At 45.7% G+C, this 17,500-nt stretch overlaps 1 protein-coding gene across 1 annotated transcript in view; it reads right to left on the bottom strand.

Annotated features, from left to right (window-relative positions):
• The window catches only part of acvr2aa (activin A receptor type 2Aa), a 15,149-nt gene extending 4,045 nt beyond the window's left edge, over positions 1–11,104 (bottom strand). The window contains exons 1-5 of the mRNA XM_053328232.1: positions 10,331–11,104; positions 8,069–8,327; positions 7,839–7,951; positions 6,908–7,065; positions 1,370–1,513 (exon numbers count right to left, since the gene is read on the bottom strand). Of these exons, the coding sequence (XP_053184207.1) occupies positions 1,370–1,513; positions 6,908–7,065; positions 7,839–7,951; positions 8,069–8,327; positions 10,331–10,430 (774 nt within the window). The 5' untranslated portion in view covers positions 10,431–11,104. The remainder of the gene's footprint in view (positions 1–1,369; positions 1,514–6,907; positions 7,066–7,838; positions 7,952–8,068; positions 8,328–10,330) is intronic.
• Between the last annotated feature and the right edge of the window lie 6,396 nt (positions 11,105–17,500).

Genomic DNA, 17,500 nt, shown 5'->3' with positions numbered 1-17,500 from the left:
AGTGCCTCAGAGGAGGTGTGAATGTATCAGAGGAGGTGCAGTGTGTCAGAGGAGGTGCAGTGTGTCAGAGGAGGTGTGAATGTCTCAGAGGAGGTGCAGTGTCTCAGAGGAGATGCAGTGTGTCAGAGGAGGTGCAGTGTGTCAGAGGAGGTGCAGTGTCTCAGAGGAGGTGCAGTGTCTCAGAGGAGGTGTGAATGTTTCAGAGGAGGTGCGAGTGTCTCAGAGGAGGTGTGAGTGTGTCAGAGGAGGTGCAGTGTGTCAGAGGAGGTGCAGTGTCTCAGAGGAGGTGTGAGTGTCTCAGAGGAGGTGCAGTGTCTCAGAGGAGGTGCAGTGTCTCAGAGGAGGTGTGAATGTTTCAGAGGAGGTGCGAGTGTCTCAGAGGAGGTGCAGTGTCTCAGAGGAGGTGTGAATGTCTCAGAGGAGGTGTGAGTGTCTCAGAGGAGGTGCAGTGTCTCAGAGGAGGTGCAGTGCCTCAGAGGAGATGCAGTGTGTCAGAGGAGGTGTGAATGTCTCAGAGGAGGTGTGAGTGTCTCAGAGGAGGTGCAGTGTCTCAGAGGAGGTGTGAATGTCTCAGAGGAGGTGTGAGTGTCTCAGAGGAGGTGCAGTGTCTCAGAGGAGGTGCAGTGTCTCAGAGGAGGTGTGAATGTCTCAGAGGAGGTGTGAATGTCTCAGAGGAGGTGCAGTGTCTCAGAGGAGGTGTGAGTGTCTCAGAGGAGGTGTGAGTGTCTCAGAGGAGGTGTGAGTGTCTCAGAGGAGGTGCAGTGTCTCAGAGGAGGTGCAGTATTTCAGTGGAGGTGTGAATGTTTCAGAGGAGGTGCAGTGTCTCAGAGGAGGTGTGAATGTCTCAGAGGTGTGAGTGTCTCAGAGGAGGTGCAGTGTCTCGGAGGAGGTGCAGTGTCTCAGAGGAGGTGTGAATGTCTCAGAGGAGGAGTGAATGTCTCAGAGGAGGTGCAGTGTCTCAGAGGAGGTGCAGTGTCTCAGAGGAGGTGTGAATGTTTCAGAGGAGGTGTGAGTGTTTCAGAGGAGGTGCAGTGTCTCAGAGGAGGTGCAGTGTCTCAGAGGAGGTGCAGTGTCTCAGAGGAGGTGTGAATGTCTCAGAGGAGGTGTGAATGTCTCAGAGGAGGTGCAGTGTCTCAGAGGAGGTGCAGTGTCTCAGAGGAGGTGTGAATGTTTCAGAGGAGGTGTGAGTGTTTCAGAGGAGGTGCAGTGTCTCAGAGGAGGTGCAGTGTCTCAGAGGAGGTGCAGTGTCTCAGAGGAGGTGTGAATGTCTCAGAGGAGGTGTGAATGTCTCAGAGGAGGTGCAGTATCTCAGAGGAGGTGTGAATGTCTCAGAGGAGGTGCAGTGTGTCAGAGGAGGTGCAGAACAGACCTGGATGGGGAAGATCTTGACGGCCACATATTCACTGAGCAGCTGAGCCTTCCACACGCAGCCGAAGCGCCCCCTGGCTTTCACCTCCAGTAGCTGCAGAGGCTTGTGTCCCAGGATGGGGGAGGGGGGCAGAGGACTCGGGTCCTGCAGGAGGAACCAGACTGAGTGAGTCCTGAACCAACAACAGACTGATGGGACTCTTCTGACACTTCCTGCTGTTTATAAACTTGTATCACAGTCAGTTCAGACGTGTTCACTTCCTGTCTCTGAACATGTGTGTCCTGATGAAAGCAGCTTTCATCTGTGATCCTCTCAATATATTACAACACTGTCAAACAACTAACACCTCATTTCATTTGTTGTGATTAGGCATGGGCCGGTTACCGGTTTCAAGGTTTACCACGGTATGAAAAAGTCACGGTTTCAAAACCACTAAAATTTTCCGTCACACCGTTCCTGCGGTATGATACAGCCTGTGATACAGTCTGTGGTATGATACAGTCTGTGGGTATGATACAGTCTGTGGTATGATACAGTCTGTGGTATGATAGAGTCTGTGGTATGATACAGTCTGTGGTATGATACAGTCTGTGGGTATGATACAGTCTGTGGGTATGATACAGTCTGTGGGTATGATAGAGTCTGTGGTATGATACAGTCTGTGGGTATGATACAGTCTGTGGGTATGATACAGTCTGCGGGTATGATACAGTCTGGGGGTATGATAGAGTCTGTGGTATGATACAGTCTGTGGTATGATACAGTCTGTGGGTATGATACAGTCTGTGGGTATGATACAGTCTGCGGGTATGATACAGTCTGTGGTATGATACAGTCTGTGGTATGATACAGTCTGTGGGCATGATACAGTCTGTGGTATTATACAGTCTGTGGTATGATACAGTCTGTGGTATGATACAGTCTGTGGGTATGATACAGTCTGTGGTATGATACAGTCTGTGGTATGATACAGTCTGTGGTATGATACAGTCTGTGGTATGATACAGTCTGTGGGTATGATACAGTCTGTGGTATGATGCAGTCTGTGGTATGATACAGTCTGTGGTATGATACAGTCTGTGGTATGATACAGTCTGATACAGTCTGTGGTATGATACAGTCTGTGGGTATGATACAGTCTGTGGGTATGATACAGTCTGCGGTATGATACAGTCTGTGGGTATGATACAGTCTGTGGTATGATACAGTCTGTGGTATGATACAGTCTGTGGGTATGATACAGTCTGTGGTATGATACAGTCTGATACAGTCTGTGGTATGATACAGTCTGTGGGTATGATACAGTCTGTGGGTATGATACAGTCTGTGATACAGTCTGTGGGTATGATACAGTCTGTGGTATGATACAGTCTGTGGGTATGATACAGTCTGTGGTATGATACAGTCTGTGATACAGTCTGTGGGTATGATACAGTCTGTGGGTATGATACAGTCTGTGGTATGATACAGTCTGTGGTATGATACAGTCTGTGGTATGATACAGTCTGTGGTATGATACAGTCTGTGGGTATGATACAGTCTGTGGTATGATACAGTCTGTGGTATGATACAGTCTGTGGTATGGTACAGTCTGTGGGTATGATACAGTCTGTGGGTATGATACAGTCTGTGGGTATGATACAGTCTGTGGGTATGATACAGTCTGTGGTATGATACAGTCTGTGGTCTGTGGGTATGATACAGTCTGTGGTCTGTGGGTATGATACAGTCTGTGGTATGATACAGTCTGTGGTATGATACAGTCTGTGGGTATGATACAGTCTGTGGTATGATACAGTCTGTGGGTATGATACAGTCTGTGGGTATGATACAGTCTGCGGTATGATACAGTCTGTGGTATGATACAGTCTGTGGTATGATACAGTCTGTGGGTATGATACAGTCTGTGGGTATGATACAGTCTGTGGGTATGATACAGTCTGTGGTATGATACAGTCTGTATGATACAGTCTGTGGTATGATACAGTCTGTGGTATGATACAGTCTGTGGGTATGATACAGTCTGTGTGGTATGATACAGTCTGTGGGTATGATACAGTCTGTGGTATGATACAGTCTGTGGTGTGATACAGTCTGTGGGTATGATACAGTCTGTGGTGTGATACAGTCTGTGGTATGATACAGTCTGTGGGTATGATACAGTCTGTGGTATGATACAGTCTGTGGGTATGATACAGTCTGTGGGTATGATACAGTCTGTGGGTATGATACAGTCTGTGGTATGATACAGTCTGTGGGTATGATACAGTCTGTGGTATGATACAGTCTGTGGGTATGATACAGTCTGTGGTATGATACAGTCTGTGGTATGATACAGTCTGTGGGTATGATACAGTCTGTGGGTATGATACAGTCTGTGGGTATGATACAGTCTGTGGGTATGATACAGTCTGTGATACAGTCTGTGGGTATGATACAGTCTGGGGTATGATACAGTCTGTGGTATGATACAGTCTGTGGTATGATACAGTCTGTGGGTATGATACAGTCTGTGGTGTGATACAGTCTGTGGTATGATACAGTCTGCGGTATGATACAGTCTGTGGGTATGAGCGGGTTTTTTAATGTGACGTCTGGTCAGAGAGAGAGTGGAGGTCCCTCAGGTCGTGTGCAGCTGCAGCGTGAAGTACAACCCCTCCCGTACTCCGGTTGCTGTTACAAGCAGGTAGCTCTGCAGGCTGTATGACGGCTGAAGGAGGCGAGCCCTCCGAACTTTCCCCCCGTCTAAAAAGCGCCAAGTCGGCTGTATTTATACTTCGGCTACCGTAAAAAGACAGACGGCCGCGGCTCAGAGGAAGAAGGTCCCGGACAGTAGCAGCGTGAGGAGGAAATACATCCTATATGATCGTGAGCTAAGCTCCTGCTGCATTTATTTATATTTATCTTAGATGTGTTTTTACTTTTGTCTATTCTTTATGTTCTGATCTTGATCCACAGGTTAAGTGATTGCATTTATTTGCATTTTGTTTTTGTTTTTTTTCACAAAAAAAAATAAATTGATGTCGTGACTTGAGTTGCAGGTTTAGCCTCAGTTAAAGGACTGCACTCATTTTTTTAATTATCTATTTAGAAATAATTCAGTTATTTTTATTATTATTTATTTTAAATACATATTTACTAAAAATAAAAGACTGTTCAATGGAAAAAAAACATTTTTTTTTGGTTTTAAATACAGACATTTCAAAATATCACATTTTATAGCCGTAATCATAAAACCGTGAAACCGTGATATTTTTACCTCAAGTTATCATACCGTCAGAATCTCATACCGACCCATGCCTAAGTTGTGATCACATAAAAAATAAATAAATAAATAAAAAAGACAAAATGGGGTCAACAACAACAACACCAACAATAATAATAATAATAATAATAATAATAATAATAATAATAATAATAATAATGAGAAGGATAGTAGTAATAATAATGCTGCTCTGGTATCAGTGGGTTTTGGCATCAGGCAGCGGTGGGGGGGGTGAACCCTCTCTGGATGCGTTCTGTCAGATCCACGTCATGCACAGATCACAGAGACACACAGAGTGCAGCACAGAGATGCAAACTCAGAGTCAAACTGAAGTTAAAGTAAAGTAACGGTAACGGTAACGGTAACGTAACGGTAACGTAACGGGGACACAGAGGTGCAGGGAGGACGTCGGGTCTCTTACCTCGATCATTATGTGAAAGGCGTGCTGGTTCCAGAGGAGAGGCGGAGACAGAAACACACAGCTCATACCACCCGTCGCATCACACACTCATTATTACTGACCAGCACCAAGCCCCGTTACAGGGGGTCAAACATGCGGCCCGCGGGCCAGGACCGGCCCACCAAGGAGTCCAATCCGGCCCACTTTCCTTCCTGTCCTCTTCCATCTTTCCTTCCTTCCTCCGACCCTCCCTTTCTTCCTCCGACCCTCCCTTTCTTCCTCCGACCCTCCCTTTCTTCCTTCCTTCGATCCTCCCTTTCTTCCTCCGACCCTCCCTTTCTTCCTTCGATCCTCCCTTTCTTCCTTCAATCTTTCCTTCCTTCCTTCGATCCTCCCTTTCTTCCTTCCATCTTTTCATCCTGTCTTCTCTTCCTTACTTCTGTCTGTCCCTCCTCCCTTCAATCTTTCCTTCATTCCTTCCTTCCTTTCATCTTTCCTTACTCTCTTCTCTTCCTTCCTTCATTCCTTCTCTTCCTTCCTTCCATCTTTTCATCCTGTCTTCTCTTCCTTCCTTCATTCCTTCCTTTCTTTCATCTTTCCTTACTGTCTTCTCTCCTCTTCCTCCCTTCCTTCCATCTTTCCTTCCTTCCTTCGATCCTCCCTTTCTTCCTTCCATCTTTTCATCCTGTCTTCTCTTCCTTACTTCCATCTGTCCTTCCTCCCTTCCTTCCTTCAATCTTTCCTTCATTCCTTCCTCCCTTTCTTTCCTCTTTCCTTACTGTCTTCTCTCCTCTTCCTTCCATCTTTCCTCTTTCCTTCGATCCTCCCTCCCTTCCTTCCATCTTTACATCCTGTCTTCTCTTCCTTCCTTCCATCTTTACATCCTGTCTTCTCTTCCTTCCTTCCTTCCTTCCATCTTTACATCCTGTCTTCTCTTCCTTCCTTCCTTCCTTCCATCTTTACATCCTGTCTTCCCTTCCTTCCTTCCTTCCTTCCATCTTTTTAATGGACCAGCCCACATCAGATCAGATTGGTCTGTATGTGGCCCTTGAATGAAGATGAGTTTGACACCTCTGCCCTGTTGTATCTGTAACCATGCATGGGGGGGGGGGGGCGAGGGCCCATTCATCGCTGCTTGCAGCTTTAATTATTATTCTTATTACTGTAAATCAGAACGAAGCAGCTCATCACATCAACTCTTTCTTTTTTAATGACTTTTATTTGTGCGGTGAGCCTCTGATATCCACTTCCTGTCTGCAGGTCAACGTGAACCCTGTTATTTTTCTAGTTTTTATTCAGCAGAAGAAGAAATTCAGTTTGAGACACAAGCTTTAAAAGAACAGAAGAAGAAATGAGATGATGAATCTGACAGAAACGCTCCAGGCTGGGGGGGTAAGGGAGGGGGGGGCTCAGATCAATCAAAGCTTCTTTACTGACATTATAAACTGTTTCATTAAAGTCTGAAAACCCTACGAATCATTAGGGCCGTTTCCACCGCAGGAACTTCGGGGTAATTTTACGGGGCCGTGGCCGTTGGTTCGTGTCTCCACCGCAGGAACCGCCTCCAAAGGACAGGGTTCCGGAAGTTTTACAGGGGCTAAGCGAGTCCCTGCCTCGGAGTAGGTACTCCGAACGGCCTCGAAAAACTCTACGGTGCTGATTGGAACTTCCTCTCACTCGGCCCTCTCAGTGGAGACACAGCGGTTGACAGGGCCGAGTGAGAGGAAGGTTCCTGTAAAGTTCCTGTCACTCAAATAGTTCCAGGAACTTCTTCAGTGGAAACGGCCCTATTTTAGGTTTGAGTTCATATGAATGAGAGTGTGAGTGTGTGTGTGTGTGTGTGTGTGTGTGTGTGTGTGTGTGTGTGTCTGACCTGTGTAGGGACCAGGACGGGGGGGTAAGCCAGTTTGTGGTGTCTGTACATCCAGAAGGAGAAGAGGACGATGGCGGTGACGGCCATGATGGGAACCAGCGAGTACATGAGGGTCGTCAGCACGGGGGGCGGAGCCGCCGGCATCGGCTTGTTCGTCGCTACGGCAACAAGCAAGGACAGAAAAAATAAAAGGTCAGTTTGTTAAATTACAACAACACAAAATACATTCACCTGTTTCAACTTAAAAACTGTAAAGTCTCAATAAAACACATCAACTAGTTTAATATGTAATATCTATCATTCTACTGTGGTTACACCATTTGACATTTTGTGGTTACACCATTTGACATTTTGTGGTTACACCATTTGACATTTTCAGGAGCATTCAGTCTTACTTTTGGTCATTTCAAATCTCTCTTATTGATCTTTTTTTAATATATTGATTATATTGAACTGGGCGTAACCTCCATGATGTCTTGCTGCGGAGTTCAGTCTGAATTTATCTATAACCTTCGTGTCGTCCTCCCTTCCTTCCTTCCATCTTTCATTCCTGTCTTCTTTTCCTTCCTTCCTTCCATCTTTCATTCCTGTCTTCTTTTCCTTCCTTCTGTCCTTCCTTCTTTCCTTCCTTCCTTCCTTCCTCCCTCTTTTTTTCTTTCTTTCCTTCCCTCCTTCCTTCCTTCCTCCTTTCCTCCTTTCCTTCCTCTTCCACCCTTCCCTCCTTCCTTCCTCCCTCCCTCCCTCTCTTATTGATCTTTTTTTAATATATTGATTATATTGAAGTGGGCGTAACCTCCATGATGTCTTGCTGCGGAGTTCAGTCTGAATTTAAACCTGATGCTGCTTTTAAATCTAGTTTAACTCATTTATGAACTTATTTATTTATCATGTATCTGTATGAATGTATATGTAGATGGGGGGGGGAGCTCACTGGGGAGGGGGGGCAGGTCGGGGGGGCTGTAGGAGAACCTCTGGTTACACAGACTTCCTTCACAGCAGCAGAAAAAGACTTCAGGAGCGTCTTTCTTCTCCACGCACTCGTTCCTGTCAGAGAAGAAGAAAACCAACAGGTACACATCATGATGACATCATCGTGAAGCAGCTGATCCGTCTCCACGACAACCAGACTAATCACACACACACACACGCTGCAGGACTCACCTGTCGTAACAGTTGACGTCGTCCAACCAGCAGCCTTGTTTCACCACCTGAACGACACCTGACACGTTCTTCCAGGTGGAGAAGCAGTGCAGACGCTTGTCCTTCTCCCCGGAGCACGTGACCACGCTGAGGTTCCCCCGAGCCTCCATCAGCGAGGAGGAGGAGGAGGAGGAGGAGGAGGAGGAGGAGGAGGAGGGGGGGGAGGGGGAGTAGCTGTAGTGGACACACTGCTGAGTCTCTGAGCGGCCCAGGATGGCACCTGAGGAGACAACAAGGGTCCAAGTCTTGACTGACAGCTGATTCATTGATTAGGAACATCGTTACAAACTAAACAGAACTGAAAGGACTCAGTGTGAGGTCACCATGGCGACCGCATCCACATGTGAGCCAACCAATGGAAGCTGAGGTCAGACGTGAGATCAATGTGAACATTATCAAACACTTATTAGATATTTTGTAGTTTTGAACACAGGAAACTAAATAACTGTGATCAGAGTCTCCCGATAGCTTCACTAGTACCTCTAACAGTACTACAGTAGAGTACTAGTACCTCTAACTGTACTACAGTAGAGTACTAGTACCTCTAACTGTACTACAGTATAGTACTAGTACCTCTAACAGTACTACAGTAAAGTACTAGTACCTCTAACAGTACTACAGTAAAGTACTAGTACCTCTAACTGTACTACAGTAAAGTACTAGTACCTCTAACTGTACTACAGTAAAGTACTAGTACCTCTAACTGTACTACAGTAAAGTACTAGTACCTCTAACTGTACTACAGTAGAGTACTAGTACCTCTAACTGTACTACAGTAAAGTACTAGTACCTCAGACTGTACTACAGTAGAGTACTAGTACCTCTAACTGTACTACAGTAAAGTACTAGTACCTCTAACTGTACTACAGTAAAGTACTAGTACCTCTAACTGTACTACAGTAAAGTACAAGTACCTCTAACTGTACTACAGTAAAGTACTAGTACCTCAGACTGTACTACAGTAAAGTACTAGTACCTCTAACTGTACTACAGTAAAGTACTAGTACCTCTAACTGTACTACAGTAGAGTACTAGTACCTCAGACTGTACTACAATAAAGTATAAGTACCTCTAACTGTACTACAGTAAAGTACTAGTACCTCAAACTGTATTACAGTAAAGTACTAGTACCTCTAACTGTACTACAGTAAAGTAGTAGTACCTCTAACAGTACTACAGTAAAGTACTAGTACCTCTAACTGTACTACAGTAAAGTAGTAGTACCTCTAACAGTACTACAGTAAAGTACTAGTACCTCTAACTGTACTACAGCAAAGTACTAGTACGTCTACAGTAAAGTACAAGTACCTCAAACTGTACTACAGTAGAGTACTAGTACCTCTAACAGTACTACAGTAAAGTACTAGTACCTCTAACTGTACTACAGTAAAGTACTAGTACCTCTAACAGTACTACAGTAAAGTACTAGTACCTCTAACTGTACTGCAGTAAAGTACTAGTACCTCAATCTGTACTGCAGTAAAGTACTAGTACCTCTAACTATACTACAGTAAAGTACTAGTACCTCTACCTGTACTGCAGTAAAGTACTAGTACCTCTAACTGTACTACAGTAATGTACTAGTACCTCAAACTGTACTGCATTAAAGTACAAGTACCTCTAACTGTACTAGAGTAAAGTACTAGTACCTCAAACTGTACTACAGTAAAGTACAAGTACCTCTAACTGTACTGCATTAAAGTACAAGTACCTCTAACTGTACTACAGTAGAGTACTAGTACCTCTAACTGTACTACAGTATAGTACTAGTACCTCTAACAGTACTACAGTAAAGTACAAGTACCTCTAACAGTACTACAGTAAAGTACTAGTACCTCTAACTGTACTGCATTAAAGTACTAGTACCTCTAACTGTACTACAGTAAAGTACTAGTACCTCTAACTGTACTACAGTAAAGTACTAGTACCTCAAACTGTATTACAGTAAAGTACAACTAGTAATAATAGTAGATAATATAGATATACATTTATATATATATGTATATGTATGTATAGTGTATATATGAGAGCTGCACACACACTCACACACACACACAGTACTACTGCAGTAAAGTACAAGTACCTCTAACTGTACTACAGTAAAGTACTAGTACCTCTAACTGTACTACAGTACATGTTCTACTAACTAGTACTGGTTAGGGTTAACTAGTACTAGTTAGTATTAACTGGTAGTCAGGTGACAGGTGAGGGCAGCAGACTCACCTGAGGAGCAGGAGATGAGGAAAACACTGAAGGCCAGTTTGGTCGCTGATCCCATGATGGATCCAAAGTTAAATATGTTTAATCTGAGTTTTAATCCCATAAAGAGGAGACAGGTGAGTCCTGGACCCGGAGCTGCAGGTGAGTCCTGGACCCGGAGCTGCAGGTGAGTCCTGGACCCGGAGCTGCAGGTACAAGTTGTTTATCAGGGTTAGAGACAGGGACCACCGGGAAACATCACCCGGCTCTCAGGTGTCCTCCCCGGACTCAGAGCAGAGCTTCAGGCCGGCTCTCAGGTGTCCTCCCCGGACTCAGAGCAGAGCTTCAGGCCGGCTCTCAGGTGTCCTCCCCGGACTCAGAGCAGAGCTTCAGGCCGGCATGAGGCGGTCCTCTCCGGGGTGAAAGTTAACAGAAACACCGTCTTTTTCTCCGGTTTTAACGAGGACATTTTCATGTATCTAACCGGTAGTAATATAAACCTATAAACACAGCTCACGGCCAGCACGGTGAACCGATCCGCGGTCAGAGTCCAGCAGCTCCGGTGACACAGAACGTGACCGAGCCGAGCTGCAGCCGCAGGCCGCCGGCGGAGCGCTGTTCCCGGGAACGGACAGCTGCCTGGCCCGGCTAGCTGTTAGCTCCCACACCGGACACACACACACACTCACACACAAACACCGGACCGGTTCTCCTCACGGACCGGGACCGAGTGACAGCCAGCAGCCGAGCTTTGCGCCTCCTGCTGCGGATCCTTCCGTGGCTGCTCCCTCTCTCCCAGCAAAGATGGCCGCTCTGATTATTATGGTTTGTTTCAGCTCCTTCCATAGAGCCGGGATACTGTGATTGACACCCGGCAGCAGCCAATAGGAAGCGTGGAAAGGTGCTCAGCCCGGAGCGCTCCGCCAATCATGTGCGGCCTCGCGACACAGGACGGCTGGAATGCCAGAGGAGATCCCGCCTCCTGCAGGGAGAGTGGCGGGACGTCAGAGCCAACATGGCGGCCGGCCATCCCATAATGTATACCACCACTATCATCTATATGATCAATACATTATCAATATTAAACTCAATGAATAATCAAACTGTGAAGCAGCATACTCAACACACAGGTAACCGGAAGCTTCATGTGACTTTAACATGTGAAGTCATTTTAAAGGTAAATCTGATTCTTCTTCACAGTAAGAGGATTGAAGCCTTCCTCAGAGAGAGTTCAGCTGTACGTGACATGAGGTTGACCTGGATACGATAACTGTCCCAGTTACAGATCAATTCTGACCCATCAGATATAATCCACTATAATCCTCTAATCTGTAGTTCACTGCTGCTCAGACGCTCGTCTGCTCAACACCAGCACAGAGACACATTCCTTATAGTTGTTTCATAGATTTTACCTTCTGATCTGCTGCTGCGGCTCTACTGCTGCTGCTGCTGCTCTACTGCTGCTCTACTGCTGCTGCTGCTCTACTGCTGCTGCTGCTGCTGCTCTACTGCTGCTGCTGCTGCTCTACTACTACTGCTGCTGCTGATCTACTACTACTGCTGCTGCTCTACTGCTGCTGCTGCTGCTCTACTGCTGCTGCTACTGCTCTACTACTACTGCTGCTGCTGATCTACTGCTGCTGCTGCTGATCTACTGCTGCTGCTGCTGCTGCTCTACTACTACTGCTGCTGCTCTACTGCTGCTGCTGCTGCTCTACTGCTGCTGCTACTGCTCTACTACTACTGCTGCTGCTGATCTACTACTACTGCTGCTGCTCTACTACTACTGCTGCTGCTCTACTACTGCTGCTGCTCTATTACTGCTGCTACTGCTCTACTACTACTGCTGCTCTACTGCTGCTGCTCTACTACTACTGCTGCTACTGCTCTACTACTACTGCTGCTACTGCTCTACTACTGCTGCTGCTGCTGATCTACTGCTGCTGCTACTGCTGCTCTACTACTACTGCTGCTCTACTGCTGCTGCTGCTCTACTGCTGCTGCTACTGCTGATCTACTGCTGCTGCTGCTGCTGCTCTACTACTACTGCTGCTCTACTGCTGCTGCTGCTCTACTGCTGCTGCTGCTGCTGATCTACTGCTGCTGCTGCTGCTGCTCTACTACTACTGCTGCTCTACTGCTGCTGCTGCTCTACTGCTGCTGCTACTGCTCTACTACTACTGCTGCTCTACTGCTGCTGCTCTACTACTACTGCTGCTACTGCTCTACTAGTACTGCTGCTACTGCTCTACTACTGCTGCTGCTCTACTACTACTGCTGCTGCTCTACTGCTGCTGCTCTACTACTACTGCTGCTACTGCTCTACTACTGCTGCTGCTCTATTACTGCTGCTGCTCTACTGCTGCTCTACTACTGCTGCTGCTCTACTGCTGCTCTACTACTACTGCTGCTGCTGCTGCTGATCTACTGCTGCTGCTGCTGCTGATCTACTGCTGCTGCTGCTCTACTACTGCTGCTGCTCTACTGCTGCTCTACTGCTGCTGCTGATCTACTGCTGCTCTACTGCTGCTCTACTGCTACTGCTGCTGCTCTACTGCTGCTGCTGCTGCTCTACTACTGCTGCTGCTCTATTGCTGCTCTACTGCTGCTGCTCTACTGCTGCTCTACTGCTGCTGCTGCTGCTCTACTGCTGCTGCTGCTGCTCTACTACTGCTGCTGCTACTGCTCTACTGCTGCTGCTACTGCTCTACTACTGCTGCTCTACTACTACTGCTGCTGCTGCTGCTGCTGCTCTACAGCTGCTCTACTGCTACTGCTGCTGCTCTACTGCTACTGCTGCTGCTCTACTGCTGCTGCTGCTGCTCTACTACTGCTGCTGCTCTACTACTGCTCTACTGCTGCTGCTACTGCTCTACTACTGCTCTACTGCTGCTGCTGCTGCTCTACTACTGCTGCTGCTACTGCTCTACTGCTGCTGCTACTGCTCTACTACTGCTGCTCTACTACTACTGCTGCTGCTGCTGCTGCTGCTCTACAGCTGCTCTACTGCTACTGCTGCTGCTCTACTGCTACTGCTGCTGCTCTACTGCTGCTGCTGCTGCTCTACTACTGCTGCTGCTCTACTACTGCTCTACTGCTGCTGCTACTGCTCTACTACTGCTCTACTGCTGCTGCTACTGCTCTACTACTGCTGCTGCTGCTGCTGCTGCTGCTCTATTGCTGCGCTACTGCTGCTCTACTACTGCTGCTGCTGCTGCTGCTGCTCTACTGCTTCGTGCACACATCAGCTCTGCAGAGAGTTTTTATACTGAAGCATTTTCCAGCTTGATGGTGTCTGAGGACGAACGGAGGCAGAAACTGAAAGTATTTGTGAAGCTGCTGTTCGATGATTAAAAGTGACTGAGAGTTAAATGAAGGAATAAACTACTCACGAACTATTCACATGATTATTAACCTCTAATTACTTCTCATGACTCGTTGACTTTATTATCACAGCTGATGAAGACAAGTTAATCTTCTCCTTGAGTTATATTTGGCATTTTGTTTAAAATGTTTCTTTTTCAGGTTGAAAAGTTTGTTTTATTCAATAATATAATATTTAAAGAGTCTGTGTGTGGACATGTTGGACGTGTTGGACGTGTGTGTTCAGTAGGAGGATTCATGAGGCGGGTCATTATTGTGCTGATGTCCTCCTCTTGGACATTCAGCCTTTGTGTTCCTGCAGGGTGGACATACCTCAGCTGCTCTGCATTCCTCAGCTCATTAACTTTTAATCAAAGATCTAAAAGTGACGGAGTGCTGAGATGAGACGAGCCCTCTGAGGTCTCAGTGAGCGGTCGGGTGGATGTCAGCAGGACAGCGCTGACCTTCAGCCCACATACATGAAGCTCTGCTGCTCCTCACATGCTGTCAGCTTAAAGACCCTAACACCAACAACACTGCAAAAAGTTAGTGTGAAAGTACTGCAGTATTATAGTGATGTAGTATGCAGTATTACAGTAAAAGTACTGCAGTATTATAGTGATGTAGTATGCAGTATTACAGTAAAAGTACTGCAGTATTATAGTGATGTAGTATGCAGTATTACAGTAAAAGTACTGCAGTATTATAGTGATGTAGTATGCAGTATTACAGTAAAAGTACTGCAGTATTATAGTGATGTAGTATGCAGTATTACAGTAAAAGTACTGCAGTATTATAGTAATGTAGTATGCAGTATTACAGTAAAAGTACTGCAGTATTATAGTGATGTAGTATGCAGTATTACAGTAAAAGTACTGCAGTATTATAGTGAAGTAGTATGCAGTATTACAGTAAAAGTACTGCAGTATTATAGTGATGTAGTATGCAGTATTACAGTAAAAGTACTGCAGTATTATAGTGATGTAGTATGCAGTATTACAGTAAAAGTACTGCAGTATTATAGTGATGTAGTATGCAGTATTACAGTAAAAGTACTGCAGTATTATAGTAATGTAGTATGCAGTATTACAGTAAAAGTACTGCAGTATTATAGTGATGTAGTATGCAGTATTACAGTAAAAGTACTGCAGTATTATAGTGAAGTAGTATGCAGTATTACAGTAAAAGTACTGCAGTATTATAGTGATGTAGTATGCAGTATTACAGTAAAAGTACTGCAGTATTATAGTGATATAGTATGCAGTATTACAGTAGTAGTACTGCAGTATTATAGTGATGTAGTATGCAGTATTACAGTAAAAGTACTGCAGTATTATAGTGATGTAGTATGTAGTATTACAGTAAAAGTACTGCAGTATTATAGTGATGTAGTATGCAGTATTACAGTAAAAGTACTGCAGTATTATAGTGATGTAGTATGCAGTATTATAGTAAAAGTACTGCAGTATTATAGTGATGTAGTATGCAGTATTACAGTAAAAGTACTGCAGTATTATAGTGATGTAGTATGCAGTATTACAGTAAAAGTACTGCAGTATTATAGTGATGTAGTATGCAGTATTATAGTAAAAGTACTGCAGTATTATAGTGATGTAGTATGCAGTATTACAGTAACAGTACTGCAGTATTATGAGTGATGTAGTATGCAGTATTACAGTAAAAGTACTGCAGTATTACAGTAAAAGTACTGCAGTAGTATGAGTGTCTGTCCTCCTGTGAGTGAACACTGAGCAGCTCATCATGTGGACTTTAAACGGTCGTCAGCTGATATCAGAAATGAGCTCATATATAAAATCAGACTTTATGACACAGCTGATAATAAAATAATAAAATAATAAAATAATAAAATAATAAAATAATGTTTAAACTTAAACAACCAACAGATTCTCTCAGCTGGTGTTTCTCTGCTCACACCATCAGCTGTTAATAATCAGTCAGCTGTTTATCTTTAAATCATCCACAGAAACCTGCAGCTCCATAAAACTGAGTCCAGAAGGTCGCCGCACAGAGACACGTACGAGACAGGTGAGACAGGTATGAGACACGTACGAGACAGGTGGGACAGGTGTGAGACAGGTGTGAGACAGGTGAGACAGGTATGAGACACGTACGAGACAGGTGAGACAGGTGAGACACGTACGAGACAGGTGGGACAGGTGATATAGGTATGAGACAGGTGGGATAGGTATGAGACAGGTATGAGACAGGAGAGACAGGTATGAGACAGGTGGGACAGGTGAGACAGGTATGAGACAGGTATGACAGGTGAGACAGGTATGAGACAGGTGAGAGACAGGTGAGACAGATATGAGACAGTTGAGACAGGTATGAGACAGGTGAGACAGGTGTGAGACAGGTATGAGACAGGTGAGAGACAGGTGAGACAGGTATGAGACAGGTGGAACAGGAATGAGACAGGTATGAGACAGGTGAGACAGGTATGACACAGGTATGAGACAGGTGAGACAGGTGTGAGACAGGTATGACAGGTGAGACAGGTATGAGACAGGTATGAGACAGGTATGAGACAGGTGTGACAGGTGAGACGGTTATGAGACAGGTGGAACAGGTGTGAGACAGGTATGAGACAGGAGAGACAGATATGAGACAGGTGGAACAGGTATGAGACAGGTGGAACAGGTGAGACAGATATGAGACAGGTGGAACAGGTGAGACAGGTATGAGACAGGAGAGACAGTAGAGACAGGTATGAGACAGGTGAGACAGGTATGAGACAGGTGAGACAGGTATGAGACAGGTGGAACAGGTATGAGACAGGTGGGAACAGGTATGAGACAGGTGGAACAGGTGAGACAGATATGAGACAGGTGGAACAGGTGAGACAGGTATGAGACAGGTGTGAGACAGGTATGAGACAGGTGAGACAGATATGACACAGGTATAACAGGTGAGACAGGTGGAACAGGTGAGACAGATATGAGACAGGTATGACAGGTGAGACAGTTATGACACAGGTGAGACAGGTATGAGACAGGTATGAGACAGGTGGGAGACAGGTGGGACAGGTACGAGACAGGTATGAGACAGGAGAGACAGGTATGAGACAGGTGTGAGACAGATATGAGACAGGTGAGACAGATATGACACAGGTATGACAGGTGAGACAGGTGAGACAGGTATGAGACAGGTGAGACAGGTATGAGACAGGTATGACACAGGTATGAGACAGGTGAGACAGTTATGAGACAGGTGAGACAGATATGAGACAGGTGAGACAGGTATGACAGGTGAGACAGATATGAGACAGGTGAGACAGGTATGAGACAGGTGAGACAGTTATGAGACAGGTATGAGACAGGAGAGACAGGTGAGACAGGTGGAACAGGTGAGACAGGTATGAGACAGGTGAGACAGGTGAGGCAACAGTGTGTTTAGGAGCACAGACAGCAGCTATTTCCTGTGAATCAACAAAATAAAAGCGCTCCAGTCTGATCTGCTGCTGTTTCCTGTTTCCTGTGAATCAACAAAATAAGAGCACTCAGTGTGATCTGCGTGACTGTGAATCTGCTGCGTGTCTGCAGGGAGAGGGGGGGAGGGGAGGGGGCAGCAGCTGATTGGATGGCTGAGCTCACCCCTCCCCCCCACTCAATCCTGCTTTCAGCTGGTCACGCTACTCCAAAGAGACCCGACCCCCCCCAACACACACACTCTCACACTCACACTCACACACACACACACACACACACACACACACACACACACACACACACACACACACAGATCATATGAAGCCTGCTGCAGCTTCATGTGTTCTTACATGAACAGTTATAATTAACATGAGTCTATAAA

The sequence above is a fragment of the Scomber japonicus genome, chromosome 11 (assembly GCF_027409825.1).
Source record: "Scomber japonicus isolate fScoJap1 chromosome 11, fScoJap1.pri, whole genome shotgun sequence".
NCBI lineage: Eukaryota > Metazoa > Chordata > Actinopteri > Scombriformes > Scombridae > Scomber > Scomber japonicus.
Note: the sequence above shows the minus strand (reverse complement) of the source record. Positions and strands in the feature narration are given on the sequence as shown.